This window comes from Antechinus flavipes, chromosome 1 (assembly GCF_016432865.1).
Source record: "Antechinus flavipes isolate AdamAnt ecotype Samford, QLD, Australia chromosome 1, AdamAnt_v2, whole genome shotgun sequence".
Taxonomy (NCBI): domain Eukaryota; kingdom Metazoa; phylum Chordata; class Mammalia; order Dasyuromorphia; family Dasyuridae; genus Antechinus; species Antechinus flavipes.
The window spans coordinates 260,890,836-260,910,213 of record NC_067398.1 but is presented as its reverse complement, the minus strand read 5'-3'; the positions used below and the strand labels follow the sequence as shown (position 1 = coordinate 260,910,213).

The 19,378-nt window shown below is 39.4% G+C and overlaps 1 protein-coding gene across 3 annotated transcripts in view; it reads right to left on the bottom strand.

Annotated features, from left to right (window-relative positions):
* TECPR1 (tectonin beta-propeller repeat containing 1) overlaps window positions 1-19,378 on the bottom strand; it is a 68,549-nt gene that overhangs the window by 27,251 nt on the left and 21,920 nt on the right. For all 3 annotated transcript variants that reach the window (XM_052000731.1, XM_052000748.1, XM_052000740.1), the window contains 7 exons: window positions 17,680-17,781; window positions 12,209-12,354; window positions 10,354-10,808; window positions 6,706-6,851; window positions 5,493-5,648; window positions 3,814-3,963; window positions 3,434-3,591 (listed from right to left, as the gene is read on the bottom strand). In XM_052000731.1, the coding sequence (XP_051856691.1) occupies window positions 3,434-3,591; window positions 3,814-3,963; window positions 5,493-5,648; window positions 6,706-6,851; window positions 10,354-10,808; window positions 12,209-12,354; window positions 17,680-17,781 (1,313 nt within the window). The remainder of the gene's footprint in view (window positions 1-3,433; window positions 3,592-3,813; window positions 3,964-5,492; window positions 5,649-6,705; window positions 6,852-10,353; window positions 10,809-12,208; window positions 12,355-17,679; window positions 17,782-19,378) is intronic.

Genomic DNA, 19,378 nt, shown 5'->3' with positions numbered 1-19,378 from the left:
ACAAGGCTTGGGGAAGATGAGGAAGAAGTAAGTAACATTTTTGGGAAGCTGTTAGCTTCTATGAACTGGACAATCTCCCAATTTGAGAATGTTTCAAAATAATTCCATCATTTGTTGGTAACCTACACTCGTTTTTAGACCAGGCCTGACCCTGGAAAAGAGAGAAGGGAATAAACATTTATATAAAGCTTCTCCAGCACTGTGCTAGGAATGTTACAATGATTATTTCATTTGATCCTCAGAACGACCCTGCAAGATAGGCACTCTTATTATCCCCATATCACAGCTAAAGAAACTAAGATAAACAGAGGTTAAATTATTTGCCCAGGGATTTGCAGCTAGTTAAGTGTCTGAGGCTGGATTTGAAATCATGTCTTCCTGAGCCCAGGCCCAGCACTCTAGCCACCTAGCAGCCATTCTGAGCTACCCTCTCTGTACTGCCACTTTCTCATCTATAAAATGAAAAGGTTGGCCTCAATAGTCTCTAAAACCCCTTTGAGGTTTGAATCTGTGATGCTATGAGGCTAGTTGGACTCTAGGCCCCTAAAGGAAAGGTACTATGGGTTTTGCTTTTCTATTCACTGCATCACATCGAGTTCGAGTAACAAGTGGCAGATGTTGAATAAATGCAAGTTTAGTTTACTAAAAGCATTATTAATGAACTAAGTGCTAATTTGTAAAGTTGCTAGAGTTGGAGTCAGGAAGACCTGAGTTCAAATCCAGCCTCAGATACTTGCTAGCCAAACAGTTAGCATGATCCTTATTTATAGCACCACCTCATTTATAAAATGGAAATAATAACAATAGCACTTTACAGAGTTGCAGTACACAGTGCTTTGCAAAACTTAAAGCACTAAGAAAATGCTACTAGACAGAATAACAAGGTTTCTGTCCCTTGCTATAGAGAGAGTCAGGGAAGAAGGTAATGGCAAGACTTGGATTCTGCTACCCCAGTGATGACTAAAATTAAGAGGCTCAGGGCATGGTCAGATTCTCCTAGGGCACATTCCAGGACAAAGCAATGTCTACTCTGCCCATGAACATGTCCTGCATAATCCTACCTCTATACTCTTGCACGTTAGTTCCCCTTCCTAGAATTCCCTGTCTCCTCCTCATTGTCTATTCAGGTCCTACTGGATCCTCCGGGATCCAGAGCAAGACCCATCTCTTTCACTGAGCACTGTGCCAGTGGCCTCTGTCATACCTACATCATACCAGCTTCAAAAGGACAGGATGCCATCTAATCTTTCCCTATACCCCTCACCACGCTAATCACTCCACCTCTCACACAGGGATGTGATCAGAGCCATCCCTTCCCCTCACTGAACTTTATTTCTTCATTTGCAAAATGAAGTCAAACTAAATCATGTCTAAGGACCCTTCCAAATCTTAAATCCTTGTGATCCAAACATAAGCATATAATAACCAAGCTTTATCTGATCTGTTATTTATGGTTGTCTATACACTAAATCATCTGATTCTCAGAAGCACAGAAAGGAAGGCCCTGCCAAGTAGTTAGCATGATCCCTATTTTAAGTAAGAAGAATTAATATTATTTTAGTTCACACTAATTAATGCAATTTAAATTAACTGTAAGTAGTAATGTTTAATTTATTTTCATTTTGACTTGCCTAAAGGGTCCAGGGCTGGGTACAAAAACAAAATCCAGATCTTTGTACTACTGGCCTAGTCAATTTTCTTATCAATCCACGAGCATTTGTTGAGCACCTATTACATTATGTACCGAGCACTGTTCTAGACTTTGAGAATACAAAGACAAAAATGAAACAGATCTTCTGCTTAAAGGGCTTATATTCCACAGGAGAAGACATTATGTGCAACACAATAAAGACACTGTATGAGGACACCATATTTATTGCCTCGCTGTATCATCTGTTCTTTGAGAATGAGGAAAGTAGCAAGGGGCAACTGGTACAGTGTGAAAAGCCCTAGATTTGAAGTCTTAAGACTGGATTCAAATCCCAGCTCTGCTACTTAAAGAATTACCTAAGAGATATTAGATAATTCATTCACCTCTCTGGGACTGTAAAATGAAAGCACTGGACTAAATGACTTCTGAGGTGTCCTCTGGCTCTAGAGTCATGATCCTACAATACAGCAAGCTTTACTATAGAGAGTAATAAATGCTTTCTGGAATATGACACCATAGAGAGACCCTGCACAGGTATGTAACAAAGCAACTCCCTGGAGATAGGTGGAAGATCATAAGCATGTAGGCATTTTTAAATGGGGAAGTAAGAGGGAGGGAGAGAAGATAGATTTTTGTCAATTAAAAAAAAAGTTTAAAACATGGGTGCAACTTAAAAGAAGTAATGATGAGAAGATAAATAGTTGATTAGAAAAAAATTCATACAGCAAGTTTCCCTGATAAAGGTTTCATTTCCAAAATATCTAAGGGATTTATTTAAAATTATAAGAACAAAACCTATTCCTCAACTGATAAACGGTCAAAAATTACAGGCAGTTTTCCCAAAAAGAAATCCAAGCTATCCATGGCCATATGAAAAAAAAAAAAAAGTGCTCCAAATCACTAATTAGAAAAATGAAAATTAAAGAAACTCAGGTTCTACCTCACACTCCTTAGATTTGCAAAATTGTCCAAAAAGAAAAATAACAGATCCTGGAGTGGCTCTGGGAAAAGAGAACAGTGAATTATTGCACCAGCTTTTCTGGAAAGCAAATCAGAACTACTCTTTAACTAACCATGCATGACTTTTTAGAATAACAGATCACTGTACCATAAGAAATGATGAAAGGGATGGGTTCAGAGGAATCTAATAACATTTGCATGAAATGATACAGAGTAAAAATTATTCTAGAAGAATGATAATGAAGAATGTCACCCACCTCCTGACAGGTGACAGAATGAGACATGTTTTGATATGACAATGTAAAAATTCAGTTTGCTTGACTACACATACTTCTTATATGGCTTTTCTTTTTTCTCTTTTTCAATTGGGGTAAAGAAGAAGTGGGAAGAGAAGTTAAGCGCTCAGTAATTAGAAAAACAAAAACAAAATAAAACAAACCAAAAAACCATAAGGATATAGGAGGACAAAGTCCCAAAGGATTAGTGGAAAGACAATGAAAAAAGACAAGCTGCATTCTTTCCCTGTCAGACATTTATTTCTTCCTAGGAATCTCACACAGGATATAACCAGTTCTTAAAACAGTTCTTTCTTTAGGAATTACATACCCCATTCCACCTTTCCTCCTGGGAAATTAGCTCTAATTCATTAATTTACACAGCAAAATATAAGTAAATCAGTTTCTGAGGCTTGGTCTCTCACCAGAAAGCTCTCAGGTGTACTTATCCTTCAGGAGCCAGGAGTTAAAGCAATACATTAAGCTGTGGGTCAACAGACATCTTTGACTTACGAACCAGAGAGCAAGCTTGGTGGGAATTGCTTACATTTGGTCACATGGCATTGGATGCACGGGTGCCTCCAGGTCCACACTAGGCTCACTCACAAAAATGTCTCCTTTGCAAGTGACAGACCAGATGGCCTGGGGGGAAGGGCGGCCTTGGATCCTTCGGCTTTCGGAGCAGGACGTACTGAGTAGAGCAAGCTGTGAACATGAGACAGATGGCAAATAAATGACCCAGAAGAGTAGAAAGAAAACTCACAAGAATCCCACAGGGCAATTTCAAGGAGTGAGGGGGAGTAACTTATGAGAGAGAAAGAAAGGAGATTGATCCTCATAGGAGCCTGGTATTTGGGAGATGTTTACCACCCTGTTTTAGGAACAGACTCCTGTCCCAAATCACACATCCAAGAGGTTTTCACTCACCCAATCATACATTTCTTGCTCAGTAGCAGCAGCAAGACGGATGGGCCATCTCTGTTTGGTTTTCTCTGGGGTATAGAGGGCAAACGAATGTTTGGCCTCATTTAGCACAGGAACCAGCACTGTCACTTCATTGAGAAATATGTGAATGTACTGTTAAAAGAAAGCAGGAAAAAACCATCAGCCTTCCACTGTTTCCTTTCTCTGGGCTCAATTTGTATTCTTTTGTCCACATAAAGGAGATTAGGGACAGATGCTGCCTGTATTCTTAACCAAAGCCTGGGAGGAGCTAAGCCACTTGGCTCTATATTCCCTGGGACCATATGTCCCCACTCTTTACCTTAACCATTTACCACCACATGTCCCTTCTTTTCCTCCCCTTTCCACCTTCCACTTCTTTCTCTATATTACAGACTGCTCTACTGTTCCATTCACCACCTTAGTGAAATTCAGGTCAGGTGAGGACTTTCTGGACTCCATTCGCCATCCACAGTTCCTTCACATATGAGGACATAAGCTCAAGGAGGGATGCAACTGTTTCGTTTCTGCATCTGTCTCCCAAGCACTTAACAGAATGCTTGGCATTAAAATGCTTTTTGTTCATTCAACAGCACAATCAGATCTCTTTATTATTCTGCTTCCCCATCCTTACCAACCTAATTCTCTCAGAGACAGACAAGCCAGGAAAGCAGAAACCCCATGCTTTCCACATTCTTAACTTATCTACTAAAGTTGTTTAAAAAAGACAACTCACAATTATAACAATGCTATATTATGTGGCTAAGTTACCCAAGGAAACTCAGATCTCAGGATAGGCACAGAATTTCAGAAACAGCAACTTGATTATCAATTAGGGCCTAGCTTTTTCAGCATGCTGGACAATATGGCCCACACCTGTCAAAATCAGCAGGCGTCTACTGGGAAATGGAAAGTTCCCAGAGCACAGGAGGTAAGACTTTGCACTCATGAACAGTTCACAATTCGGTATTTAACTTTTTTTAAACCACACCGATAATTTCACATTTAAAAATGAACCTATAATTCCATTGGTATAAGAAGCAACTAGGAAAAAATGTCTTTATCAGTGCAAACCACAAAATATCTAGATATTTTAAAAGTGTTGGGGGCACTTTAAGATAAAGTGATTTGCCTGGACACACACAGCTAGTTGGTTGTAGAAATGGAATTAGAATGTAATTCTTTCTGATGATCAGGTAAACTCTATCCTCTAATCCAGAGAATGGTCAAACTCATGGCCACAAGCAAAACAACAGGGCAGGAACCAAATTAAAAATGCAACTGGGAAATGTTAAATAAAATAATAAAAACACAATGTAAATAATATTAATTTTTTGTAAGTCTTAAGTAATACTGACTGCAGGGAGTCATTTCTATTTAAGTTTGACACATTATGTTCTACCACTCTACCCTCTCAAGCAAACATAGACAGTTAAACTTAATAAAGCTATTTTTGATAACAAATTTTGCACCTAGGAATTCTTATGGCTATGATATCTGTATTTCAAAGTCTCAGACTAGGATTCCTTCAGATACTTTCTTTTCAAAATAGATTTACTAAGGGCAGGTTACCCTCTTATTTTCACCTCAGTTTCCTTTGTGTCCCCTCCAGGGCTTACCCTGGTCCCCATTCCCTTCCTCTCCCTTGCCATCTGCTACAGCACCTTCTTTTCCTCATGGAACATGTAGTAGATGAAAAGGATGCTATCTCGAGTGCCATCATTCCCAGTGAACTGCTCCAGCGCCACCCGGACATCAATCCACTTGTGGGGCTTCCAGTCTGCCCACCACTGTAGTGTGCCAGTCTTCACCCACACCGACTTCAAGAGGCACCCAGAGCATAAATACAAAGCAGAGTTAATGGCAAAAAACCTGAAAGACCTGAGGAGCCTCCCATGGACAGATGCCCTGAGAGACACTCACATCCTATGGGGGAGCACATGCTTAATCCTTCCAGTGATAGCTAAGGAATACCTTTTTAATACCTCTGAAAAAATCTCACAACTACTTTCTTACCCTTCTTAGTCCTCACTTCTCTTTTCTCTATGAATGAATGAAACAGGAAGAAGCAAGCTCTGAAATGCCCATTTACAGACAAAGAGCCAGAACACAGAGGGCCTAATTGGGCCCTGTCAAGTGATAAGTCATCAGTGGAGAAGAGAGCTTCTCTAGGCAGAGCCCTATCTGCAGACAGCAAGAGGCAGCAGGCTGTAGAACCCAAGGCTGACTCCTGGTTTTGTCATTTACTAACTAGATGATCATGGGAACATTGACTTCTCTGTCTATAAAACAGGATTATTCATATAGCAATAGCTTTACTGAAAAGGCATTATAAGGAAAGTACTTTGTAAGCTTTAAAAAGCAGGAACATAGACAGGACTTAGGGAACTCTCAGGTAAGGAAATTCTCTTTATCACTGCACATGGGCCCATGTTTTGTGATTTAAAGTTTTCAGAGTTGCCTAGAAAGGCTTTAGAGACCTTCAGTTGTCACACGGCCAGTAAGGATCAGAGGCAAGACCAATCTCTGCTCCACAGTCATCTTTCCATCCATTAGTCCACGTTTGACTCAAAGCATAATGTAATTATCATCACTCATTATCATTATTCAAGAAAGTCCTTTTTCCCTTAGCTTAGGATTTAAGCCAACAAATGGTTGACTGATCAGGGGCTGGTTCCCAAGTAGTTCTGGTTTCAGAGTCTGGACAAGGCTTCAAAAGATCAATGAATCTGTTGGCTCAGAGACTCAACACTGTGTCATCAACAACTTAAAATTCAAGGCTCAGAGTAAACTGACACTGCTACAAATTTCGGTTTTTCTGATAGTGGAAAAGCAACAATCAACAAGAAAGAAGCATCGAGAAGTATCCATACCCACCTGCTCTACAGCCTGCTCATAATGTCTGAAATTCTCTAGTTCTCTCTTGGTCCTTTCCGTGAGCTGCTGGAAAATCTGCTTTCGCCACGCCGCTGTCTGGGCTGGAGTGATGGACAAAGATAGCGTCTGCATGGAGGTGGAGAGACCTGAAAGCCAGAAAGATGTGACAGTCCTGGCTAAGCCAAGGGTAAGCAGCTCGGTTTAAGAATGGGTGTCAAACCTATCTAAAGTCAGGTGGTAAATAAAGGCAAATATTCTCCAATCCCCATTTTTTTAAAAACAAGGTTTTGCTTTCTCCAAGTATCACAAAAATAGAAAAATAAAACAAACCACTCTTCTTCACTTGTCAGAAACCATGATTTGAAAGGGAAATCCTAATTTCATCATAGTACTATAGCTCTGGAAATAGGAGGAATTCACCTACTCCAACCCACTCATTTTAAAGATACAAAAACTGAGGCCCAAGAAGGTTATGGTCACACAGGCAGTAATTATGAAAGATAAGAGCTGAACCTAAGTTCTCTGACTCCAAAACCAGAGAGTTTTCCAGTATACCATACGTACTCTTAAAATGATGCATTGAAAGCTAATGCCTTTCTCTTAATCTGGGAGGAAAATAAACTAACTGCATCAGGAGAGTGAGAATGGAGTGGGTATAGGGAAAAAAGTTAGGGAAGAAAAGGAAAGAAGAGGAAAGGCTCTCAGGCAATTTCTACTATCCAATATTGTGAGAACTACTTTCTTTTCTTATGTTATTTTATTTTTTCAATTAACAAACATTTACGTTCTCTTCCCCACCTTCCCCCCACCAGCTACCTCCAATTAAAAGAGAAAAACTAGTCCTCATAAAAAAATTATGCATAGTTGAGCAAAACAAATTCCCAAATTGTCCATATCCAAAAATGTATGTCTAATTCTGCATTTTGAATACATCACCTGGGAGCTAGTTTATAAAAACCATGCACATACTTGAGCTTCAGAAAATTAGATAAAAAGGTAGTTAGCACAGTTGGCCAGCAAAGAGTGTCAACAGATCTAAAGTCACAGGTGCAATGTTGATATGAACCATTTATGACACGTTTACTGTTTTATGTTGATGGCTATAAACTGCACCTGTAACCATGGCCTACCATTTTGCAGATGTGTGCTGCTGGTCACAGCCTGGGCTCTCTGCAACCCAACGCCATTACTTGGCAAATATTTCATGGCTCTGATAGTGGAGGGTCATCTTCATATACTACTTTAGAAGTCAGTAAGAAGTAGGGAAAGGAGCAGGGAAGGCAAAGGAGTCATATTTATAATGAATCAAATTCCGAGGGGAAAGATTCCCTAAGGATGAGAAACAACATTCAGAGTAGGATTTGTGGGATTGGTAAGGCTGGCTACACATCAGAAAAGAGAAATATATTTGTCCCTCCAGTCTTGGTAAACCATCCAGAGTTTCCTGATTTAGCATCTGCTTACAAAGTCCTATTTCTGGCTCCTGGGGGAGAAGGAATCCTAAAGGTCACTCAAGTTATTTAGCATCTCTTCTACATGTAATATGTTCTCTTGGCCTTTCAAAGCCAGGAAAGGGAATGGAGTGTTTTATGGAAACAATGTCCTGAAAATCCAGCTAGCTAATCTCAAAAAGTGATGTGCTACATGTTTAAACTATATTAGATTATTTGTAGTCATGAGAAGGAAGGAGGTAAGGAAGGGATGGAAGGGCAGCTAGGTGGTGCAGTTGATAGAGCACCAGTCCTGAAGTCAGGAGAACCTGAGTTTAAATCTGGCCTCAGACACTTAGCACTTCCTAGATGTGTGACCTTGGGCAAGTCACTTAATCCCAATAGCCTTAGCCCAAAAAAAAAAAAAAAAAAAAAAAAAAAGGAACGGATGGAGAAAAATTTGGAACACAAAGTCTTACAAAAATGAATGCTGAAAGTGTTACTTCCGGGCTTATATCCCAAAGAAATACTAAAGAAGGGAAAGGGACCTGTATGTGCCAAAATGTTTGTGGCAGCCCTGTTTGTAATGGCTAGAAACTGGAAATTGAATGGATGCCCATCAATTGGAGAATGGCTGGGTAAATTGTGGTATATGAATGTTATGGAATATTATTGTTCTGTAAGAAATGACCAGCAGGATGAATACAGAGAGGCTTGGAGAGACTTACATGAACTGATGCTAAGTGAAATGAGCAGAACCAGGAGATCATTATACACTTTGACAACGATATTGTATGAGGATGTATTCTGATGGAAGTGGATTTCTTCGACAAAGAGATCTAACTCAGTTTCAATTGCTAAATGATGGACAGAAGCAGCTACACCCAAAGAACGAATACTGGGAAATGAATGTAAACTATTTGCATTTTTGTTTTTCTTCCTGGGTTATTTTTACCTTCTGAATCCAATTCTCCCTGAGCAACAAGAGAACTGTTCAGTTCCGCAAACATATATTGTATCTAGGATATACTGCAACATATTTAACATATATAGGACTGCTTGCCATCTAGGGGAGGGGGCAAAGGGAAGGAGGGGAAAAATCGGAACAGAAGCGAGTGCAAGGGATAATGTTGTAAAAAAATTACCCTGGCATGGGTTCTGTCAATAAAAAGTTATTATAAAATAAAATTTAAATTAAAAAAAAAAAAAAGAATGCTGAAAACTATCTTTACATGTATTTGGAAAAATAAAAAAAAAGTTATATGCTACACAAATTGTGGCACTCTATTCAAGGATTTTAGTGCATTCTCTTCAGATGTCTTTCTCCTTATTTAATAAATTTAGGGGATACCTGGGGTTAGCTAGACAATTTGCTCTAAAACCCTGCAGCTGTTAACTACTTCCTTGAGGATCCCATAATAAGGGATCCTCACTGAAAGTAGGTCCCAAATCTTGATTTCTAAATGTTCCCTAAATGGAAATAGAGAGCCCTTAAGATGAGTCAACACTACAAACCAGTACATTCAGAACTCCAGGTAAGATGGAAGATCCTTACTTCCCTGCCAGGAAATACCAGTTTGTTTTTAGAACTGATGCTAAATGTCCTTTTCTTGCCCAGCTGTGATAGAAGAAATCCCATCATAGCCAGAAAACTAAATCAATTTTCGATAATAATGAATTTTCCTTCTCCTGAATCATCCCCACAACATATATTGTTAACTGACTCATGCTTTTCTCCCAAGCCTGTTTCATGGGCATAACGATCTACAAATTTTGATTACAATAAGGATCCCGATGCTAATCAGGCCTGATGTAGCACAGCATCGATTAGACCTGAAGCCAGAAAGACATGAATTCAAATTCTGCTTCAGATATTTACCAGCTAAGCGATTCTGCATATGTCACTTAACCCCTCTGGGCCTCAATTATCTCATGTCTAAACTGAAATGTTGTACCTGATGACCTCTAAGGCTCACGGAATCTCTAATCTATGAACCTTATGTGGCTTCATTTCCCTAGGCCTCAGTTTCTTCAACTGTAAGATGAGAGGGCTGGGCTTGATGACCTGGGAAGTCACTTTCAGTTCTAGGATCCCCATCCATGGCCTGGCCCGCCCCAGCTCATCCCAAACTGTATCCCTTCTGGGCTCATTCTTGTGCTTATGTTGCATCAGATCTCACCACCCTTTAACCCTACCCCAGTCCAGGAAAGCAAGTACCTGACTGAACAGTGAACCACTTCAGAACTGTGTGTGTGTCCACTGTGCAGCCTCCTCCTGACACCCAGGCCCACAACGGGTGATCATCAGCTCCATAGCCCTCCTCCAGACCCATGGGAAAGAGCCCCAGAGAAGAGAGGCTGGTGGTCTCAGCATAGCAGGCTGCTGAAGAAGCAGAGGTTTTCTGAGTCTCCTTCAGGTCGATGTTGGTCCAGGGGAGCTCAGCCGGGGCAGGGTCAGGCCTGGAAGCTGGCACAATGCCCTGAGCTTGGCCATCTCCAGCCAAGGCCGCCTCTTCTTCCCTAGAGCTCTCAGGACGGGGCCGGCTGTTACCCAAAGATATTTCATACTCAGACACCAGTCCTGGCCTCTCAGCCTCCGAGGAAGTCTCAGTGTCACTCGGAGCCAAGGAGTCACCGCTGCCTCTCACTTCATCCCCAAAGAAACATCCGGCACTGGACATAAAAGCAGAACAAAGTTACTGTTTGTATGCACATCAAATGACTTGAATGACTCAGTTCCCCCAACCTTCTCCTGGGAAGTTGGTAGGAAGCGGGATTCCCAATGGGCCCTTAGAGGAACTGAAGAATAGAGAGAATGCAGGGAAGTCAAAGACACCTACCCCTGTTCTGTGCAGGAAGGGAGCCTCAGGCTGAGAGGAAGGCTGCACATTAGTCTCCTAGTCAGTTCTTGAGCATGGAGCTCTGGCTGCGAGACTCATCTCTATCCCTCCTTAACTGTGTGGCCTTAACTAAGTCACTCAATCACCCTGTGCTTCATTCTGCTTGTCTATACAACATCAGGTCAGGACTCAGTGACTGCTAAGATCCTTTCTGATGCTATGATAGCCTTCTAGGCACCCGGTACTCACTCATACTCTTCTTTCTTCCAGTCCCTTTTTTCTCCTTTCTTCAAAACTTATCTCCTCCATGAATTCTAACTCAAATCTACTCTGTACCCTCAAGACTGTACTAAGAACTGTAAGGTGTAAAAGAAAAGTATAGAACACAGTTCCTGCTCGAAAGGAGCTTATCACTGGGAACACAGAACCAGTAGAAGCCAAACGAGTGCTATGCTATGTGGTTCGGAGAAAGGGGAGACCATATGTGGCTGAAGAAGTGGGGTCTTCATGGAAGATGCAGTGAGGGAATGTGCAGCCTCCTCCCGACAATGGAAAGGATAGGATCTGCATGGAATAAAAGGACAGGCCTCCATGGAAGGAGAAACAAAATAAGGAAAAGCAGAGATGTAGGAATGAGCATGATTTGTCTGAGGAGAGAATGAGGAAACCTGTCTGTCTGGAATAAACTCAACTATTTGAATGCTGGGGAACAGCAGAAATTAAGTTTGGATAGATAAGGTGGGGTGGATAAAGGAGAGCTGGAAACAAGGCAGAAGAGTCGAGACTTGATATACTGGGCAATGGGAAGTGCCATGATAAAAAATGTTTTATGGTAGTGGACTGGAAGTGATGCATTAGAAAGGGGAGGGTTTGGAGGCAGAAGAAGCAGACAAGGGACCGCTGCAATTAAGCACATTTCCTCAGAACACAGCAAACATTTTACACTTATCTCAGGACTTATTTTGAATCTTTTGCATGAAGATATATTCTGTCCTTCCCTGTCCGTCCCTTACAGGAACTGTAAGTTCTCCAACAATTCCTTCCTCTGAAGACCTCAGAAGGCATAGTCAGTGTTTTTCAAATAGTGGAACCTTCTAACTAAGAATTGGTCCTCTTCTTAAACTGGAAGATTATCTATCCCATCAATCTCCAGAATCCATTCTTATTAGACACACACACACACACACACACACACACACACACACACACACACACACACATATATATATATACCTAAGGAGGCTGGATGAGCTTCCAGTATGCGATCGATCATTCTCTCTGTTTGCAATGATGGCCTTCCATGTTTTTCCACTAAGTTCACTCGGTGTAACACCTTGTCGGAAATAAACTGTTCGATCATCACATCCAATTCCCCAAACCTAAAACAAAGAGGAAAAAAGGTGTCTGGAGTCAAATCAGTAAGTATCTATTAAATACATACTATGTGTCAGCCACTGGAGATTCTGGCAGCTGGGTGGCTCAGTGGATAGAGTGCTGGGCCTGGTGTCAGGAAGACCTAAGTTCAAATCTATCCTGGGGTACTTAATAGCTTTGTGACCCTGGGCAGGTCACTTTAGAAAGAAATGGCAAACCACTCCAGTATCTTTGCCAAGAAAAAATGGATAAAAAAATGGATAAAAAAAATCCTATGGTCCATAGGATTACTAAGAACCAAACACGCCTAAATGATAACATGTGCTAAGCACTGAGGATGTGAAGAAAAGCAAAAAAAGAGTCACTGCTGTCCAACAGGTAAACAGTCTAATGGGGAGGGAAACATGTAAACAACCATGTACAAATAAGATAAATACAGCATATTCTGGAGAAGATCTCAGAAGGAAAGGGCTAGCATTAGGAGGGAGTTGGAAAGGTTTCTTACAGAAGGCAGGATTTATAGAAAGAAAGGAGTTGGAGGTGAAGAGGGAATTAGCCAACAAAAAAGCAGAGCTGGAAAGTGGAATGTCTTATGCAGTGAACAGCAAGGAAGCAATCATTGTTATGGCTGCTTCTGATACATGAAAAAAAGAAGAAAGAAAAGGCTGAAAGGGGGCCAGGTTATGAAAAGCTTGAAAATCAAACAGAAGACTTATATTTGATCTTGAAGGTAACAGAGCCACTGGAGTTTACTGAAAAGGGAGGTGACATTTTCAGGTCTGGACTTTAGGAAGATTATTCTGACAGTTGAGCGCAGAACGGACTGGAGTGGACTCAAGAGGGCAATTCAAATGAGAGAAAGGAAGCAGTATTTGGGGGGATTTGTGATTATATTTCTTACAGTCTTAGTTATTTGGCATCCTGAGAAAATAGGTGACTTCTCCAAAGTTAGACTGCCACACAGCTAGTATTCATCAGAATCAATACTAAAATCAGATCAAGAGATTGCTAAAACAAAAAATGTAAATAGGGAAGAAACTGGGGGGGAGGAGAGGGAAAATTTACAATTTTGCCCAAAACTGAAATTCCTGGCTAGAGCACGGTTCTCTAAGGCTCCTGGGTTTAGCTGCCCTTGCTAATCTGTGTCCAAGAGTAATGACTTACCTATGGCCTAGCTAAAGGGTTTCATAGGGGGCTGTAACTAAAGTGAAGCTCCAGGCTGGAAGAGCTGGTGTTATGTCTTAGACATCCAAAACCTATATTTTCTTATTTTTCCTGAAAAGAAGTCAAGTGACTACAACAACTTGCTGTAAATGATCTCAAATCAATAATATGGGTAGTTTGTCAGTGCTATGGACTCCCTTATTTTCCAAATTCACTTGGACCTTACACTAAGTCTGGAACTGGTGATAACTCAACCAGAGATGAGTGTTCTCCATGAAGAATTTATTGGACCATGAATAAGGAAATCAAGAGGTACTACATCTGAGAACAAATTGTTTTTAAAAGAAGTTTAATGAATGTTAGCTTTAGCACAAGGGAAGAAAAAGAAATTGAAGGAATTAATTTAGGTAATGATGAAACAAAACTCTCACTCTTTGCAGATACTATTATAATGGTATATTTAGAGCCTCCTAGTAAATCAACTAAAAAACCACTAGAAACAATGTGTTCATTTAGCAATTTAGCAAAGTTGCTAGATATAAAATAAATACACATAAATCATCATTATTTCTATTTGTTACCAACAAAGCTCAGAAGCAAGAGACAGAAATCCAATTTAAGATGATTGTAGACAATATAAAATATTTGGGAGTCTAGCTGCCAAGACCAAAACATTTTCCATACAAATAAAATGAGATCTAAACAACTGAAAGAATATCAAGTGCTCACAAATAGGCCAAACTAATATAATTAAAATGACAATTCTTCCTAAAATTAATCTACTTATTCAGTATCATATCAATCAAACTGCCAAGAAATTACTTTAGAGAGAAAAAAATCATAACAAAATTCATCTGGAAGAACAAAAGAATTTCAAGGGAATTAATGGAAAAAAATGCAAAGGAAGGTGGCCAGCTATATCACATTAAACTACATTATAGTAGTTTAAAACTACATTATAAAGCAGTGATCATCAAAACCATTTGATGCTGGCTAAGAAATAAAGTAATAGATCAATGGAATAGGTTAGGTTCACAAAATACAATAGTCAACAGTTATAGTAATCTAGTGTTTAATAAACCAAAGATTCCAGATTCTGGAATAAGAACTCACTATTTGACAAAAATCGCTGGGAAAATTGTATGGCAGAAATAGGTAATGACCAACATCTAACATCCTAAGGTCGAAATGGATTCATGATTTAGACATAAAGTGTTGATATACTATAAGCAAATTAGGAGAACAAGGGATAGTTTACCTCTTACATCTGTGGAGAAGGTCAGAATTTAAAACCAAAGAGAAACTAGGAAACATTATTAAATATAAAGTGGATAATTTTGATTACATTATATTAAAAAGGTTTTGCACAAACAAAACCAATGCAGACAAGATGAAAAGGGAAGCAGAAAGCTGGAAAAAAAAAAAATTTATAGCCAATGTTTCTAATGAAGACCTCATTTCTAAAATATAGAGAGAATTGACTCAAATTTATAAGAATAAAAAAATACATTTCCTAATTGATAAACATTGTTAAAGGATATGAACAATTTTCAAATGAAGTAATTAAAGTCAATTCTAGTAATATGAAAAAAATTCCCTAAATTACTGACTAGAGAAATGCAAATTAAAAGACAAATTTGAAGTGAAAAAGAAGAGAACAACAATGAGGAAAAGAAACTGGGGTACACAAAGGCTGACAGAATGAATGGGGGCATTTAGGCTAGAGGAAGAGAAGGCCTGGAGAAAAGAATGAGAAACAGGATAACTCTTTTCAAATATTTCCAGAGCTTTTTAAGTGAAAAAGGGATTAGATTTGTATTGGTTGGCCCTGTATCAAGAATTAATGGACTGAGGAAAACTGAAAAGAAGCCTATTTAGGCTTAATATCAAGAAAAAAAATTTTTTTAACAAGTTGAACAGTGCAATAGTGCAATGGTCTGCCTCAAGAGGCATTGAAGTCCTTAAGAGGAGGCAAAATGACATGTGCTCCTAGTATCAGATGACGCTGACATACTTTCAACAATCCATCTTCCAAATCTGAGCATTTTCATTGTCTTCTCCTTACACAGGGAAGCCACCCCCTCTCTACTTACTAGCTTTCATGGTTTCTTTCAGATCTCATCAAAAGTCCTCTCTTCTATAAGTCTTTCCCAGTCTTCCTTAATCTTGATGCCTTCTCTCTGAGAATATCTCCAATGAATTTTGAATATACTGATTGAAGACAGCTATTTGCAAGCTGTCTGCCCCATTCAAGTCTGAGCTACTTGAGGTTTTTAGTTTTGCCTTTCTTTCTATCTCCTGTGCTTAGCATAGTGCCTGGAGGAAATGCTTAATAAACGTTTATTGACTGATGACTCTCTGACTATGAGGGCCATTTCAGCTCAGAGATTCTAGGGCTATATGGACACAGTTAATAATTATAAATGAGTTTCAACTCTACATTCAGGTAACCTAAGTGGAAGCTAGAAAATATTGCATAAGCAGTTGGGTGAATTTATTCTATGGAGCTGACTCAGTAGCTATTCTGCTCACTTGGTCAGAACATGATGGGCTTACAGGCCTAATCTCTCTTCCACGGATACAGTATTGAACACCTAATCCTGAAAGATGTATACAGGTAACAAAGTGGAGGAGGTCAATGTTTGAGAATGTATTATGTAAATCAGTTTTGTAAATCCTTCACCATACTAGAAATACTCCACACACCTGTCCTGCTAACAGTAAGTTAGCAACTACAGTTATGTCTACAAAAGATAACAAATATCTAAGTAATGAAGCTTAATTTTTAAAAATATACTCCTAAATGCAGACTGTTCATGGATTCCAACAATGCTTCCCCAAACTCAGCGGTGACTTTGTATGATAAAGATATCTCTATACTTTGTGTAATACTTTCAAAAAGCCAGAATTTAGTCTGAATAAAAGAAATCAGTTTTGTCAGACTTTGTAAATGATCTCTTTTCATTATCTAAAAAAGCACCCTCTTCCCTATTAATCTACACTAAAAAACACAATTCATTCAATATCTTTGCATAATGAACAAAAACTGGACCAACCTCTGGCTAAAACTAATCTGACCTGTGTCTCTAAGTACACACTCTTCTACAGGGTACTTGGGCACATGCCCAGGATCTAAGGGCAAGCCAACTCTGCCTGCATACTTTTTCACAGAGGAGGGGAGTGGGAAAATCAATGGCCTTAGGTCTTAAAAATCCTGTCTAGTAGACTGGAATCTTGGCATCTTCCTGATCTTCTTTAAGAAGGCTGCCTCACCTCATAGTTATTATTGTAGTATTTACCCCAGGTGTCCTCACAGTAAAAAAAACTGCTGATTTGGAACTATGCTCAAAAAGTTATAAAACTGTGCATACCCTTTGATCCAGTAGTGTTTCTACTGGGCTTATACCACAAAGAGATACTAAAGAAGGGAAAGGGACCTGTATGTGCCAAAATGTTTGTGGCAGCCCTGTTTGTAGTGGCTAGAAGCTGGAAAATGAATGGATGCCCATCAATTGGGAGAATGGTTGAGTAAATTGTGGTATATGAATGTTATGGAATATTATTGTACTGTAAGGAATGACCAACAGGATGAATACAGAGAGGCTTGGAGAGACTTACATGAACTGATGCTAAGTGAAATGAGCAGAACCAGGAGATCATTATATACCTCAACAATGATACTGTTTGAGGATGTATTCTGATGGAAGTGGATCTCTTTGATAAAGAGAGCTAATTCAGTTTCAACTGATCAAGGATGGACAGAAGCAGCTAAACCCAAAGAAAGAACACTGAGAAATGAATATAAACTGCTTGCATTTTTGTTTTTCTTCCCAGGTTATTTATACCTTCTGAATCCAATTCTCCCTGTGCAACAAGAAAACTATTCGGTTCTATACACATATATTGTATCTAGGATATACTGTAACCTATTCAACATGTAAAGGACTGCTTACCATCTGGGAGAGGGGGTGGAGGGAAGGAGGGGAAAAATCGCAACAGAAGTGAATGCAAGGGATAATGCTGTAAAAAATTACCCTGGCATGGGTTCTGTCAATAAAAAGTTATTTAAAAAAAAAAAAAGAAAAGAAAAGAAAACTGCTGTTGATCAGGATACTGATCCCAACACCCAAGAATCTAAATGTTCCCAACATATTCTGCAGTCTTACCTGGTCGTTTAACCCTACGTTTACCATCATCATTTCTCCAACCATCTCAATCCAGCTGGTGCCACAGGGATTGTGAGAGTTGACACCTCGTCTAAACCAGACCTAGAGGAATCAAGGAGGAAAAAAATTCATGTACTTATAAAGTCATAGGAAAGATACACTAATTGTGTTATACCACACATCAGCCAAGAGGCATTAAAAAAAAAGGCTGCGATTTTCATTGACATAACAAAAAGCATGGCATAGAAGATTGACAGCTGGTCTCGAAGGCATAATACCTAGACTCAAGTCTTACCTCTGATATAGAATGTCTGAATGACCCTAGACAAATCACTTAATTTTTCAGTGCTCTCCACACAACTCTCTAAGACTTAAGTTTCAGAAAAGGGGCTGATGTTCAGTAGCAGAGGAACCTTCCCCTCTCCCCTCCTCCCGGAGCTCCCATATCAGGGAAACCACAGGTGCAGACATCCCTATCCCCATTCTGACACTTACTCACTGTACAACAGCTGGCAAGGCCTCTCTAAAAATGACAATATTTACATTACTTATATCAATGAATCATTATGAAGATCTGACAAGAACATCCATCACATGCTTTGTAACCATAACAGTGTAAGATGAATGTAAAGTCTCATTACTTTGGCCCATTTCGCAAATAGATGAATAGATGAGCATCTGTTTACCAGAGAAACATTAGAGATACTACAAAGGAAAAAACTCTCCAGTAAATAGGTAGGCTGAGCCATTACTGATAACATGGATTCTTATTATTTTTAAAAATATATTTGTACATTTGGTCGGTTGTGCTTCATTCTTGAAGAGGACCAAAATGACATCATGATGTTGAAAGTCAAGGTAGGGTATGTCTGACTGTGGCTGATCAGACCAATATGAGCTCAAAAGGCTCTGCCTAAGTTGGGCACAAAGTCCACATGAACACTTAGAATGGAGATATCTCTAAATTTTTAAAAATATATTTGTATATTTACTCTCTAGTAGAAGGGATGATTGAGCCACTACTGATAATTTATATGTTTAATGCATTTTTATATTTCCTTCCCTGCCTCCCTGCCTCTAGCCTCCTCCCTCTCTAAATTCTCTCTCCAAATAGGGGTTCATATTCTTTAAAGCGCCTATCTGTCCATATTATTTCCATGTTCAAAAAACTTCTGTGGTTCCCTATTACCTCTCAGATAAAATGTTAACTCTTCTGTTTGGCATTTAGAGCTCCTCATAATCTGGCTATATTCTATTTTTCCACTTTTGTCCTTCCTTACTCTCCTTCATGTACTATGATACTATGTTCCAGGTAAACTTAGTGTGCCCTTCCTTACAGATGACATCTCTTTTCTTGTTTCTGTGTCTTGCATAGCCTGTCTCCCCTAAATCTAGAATGCCTTCCCTATGCACCTCATCCTCTCGGAATTCCTATTTCCCTTCAAGGTTCTGCAAAAGGCCCATCTTCTACACGAAATTTTTCTTGATCTCAAATCCTCAAAATTACTTTGTCTATTTTACATTTTTTATTTACATATAGATTATTTTCTTCCAGTGGAATTTAAGCTCCTGTGGACAGGATTGTTTTCATTTTTATCTTTGTATCCCTAGCATTATGCCTGGCACACAACAACAATGGCAGCTAAGGTACACTTTAAGGTGTACAAAGTACTTACAGATTTTATCTCTCTTGAAACTT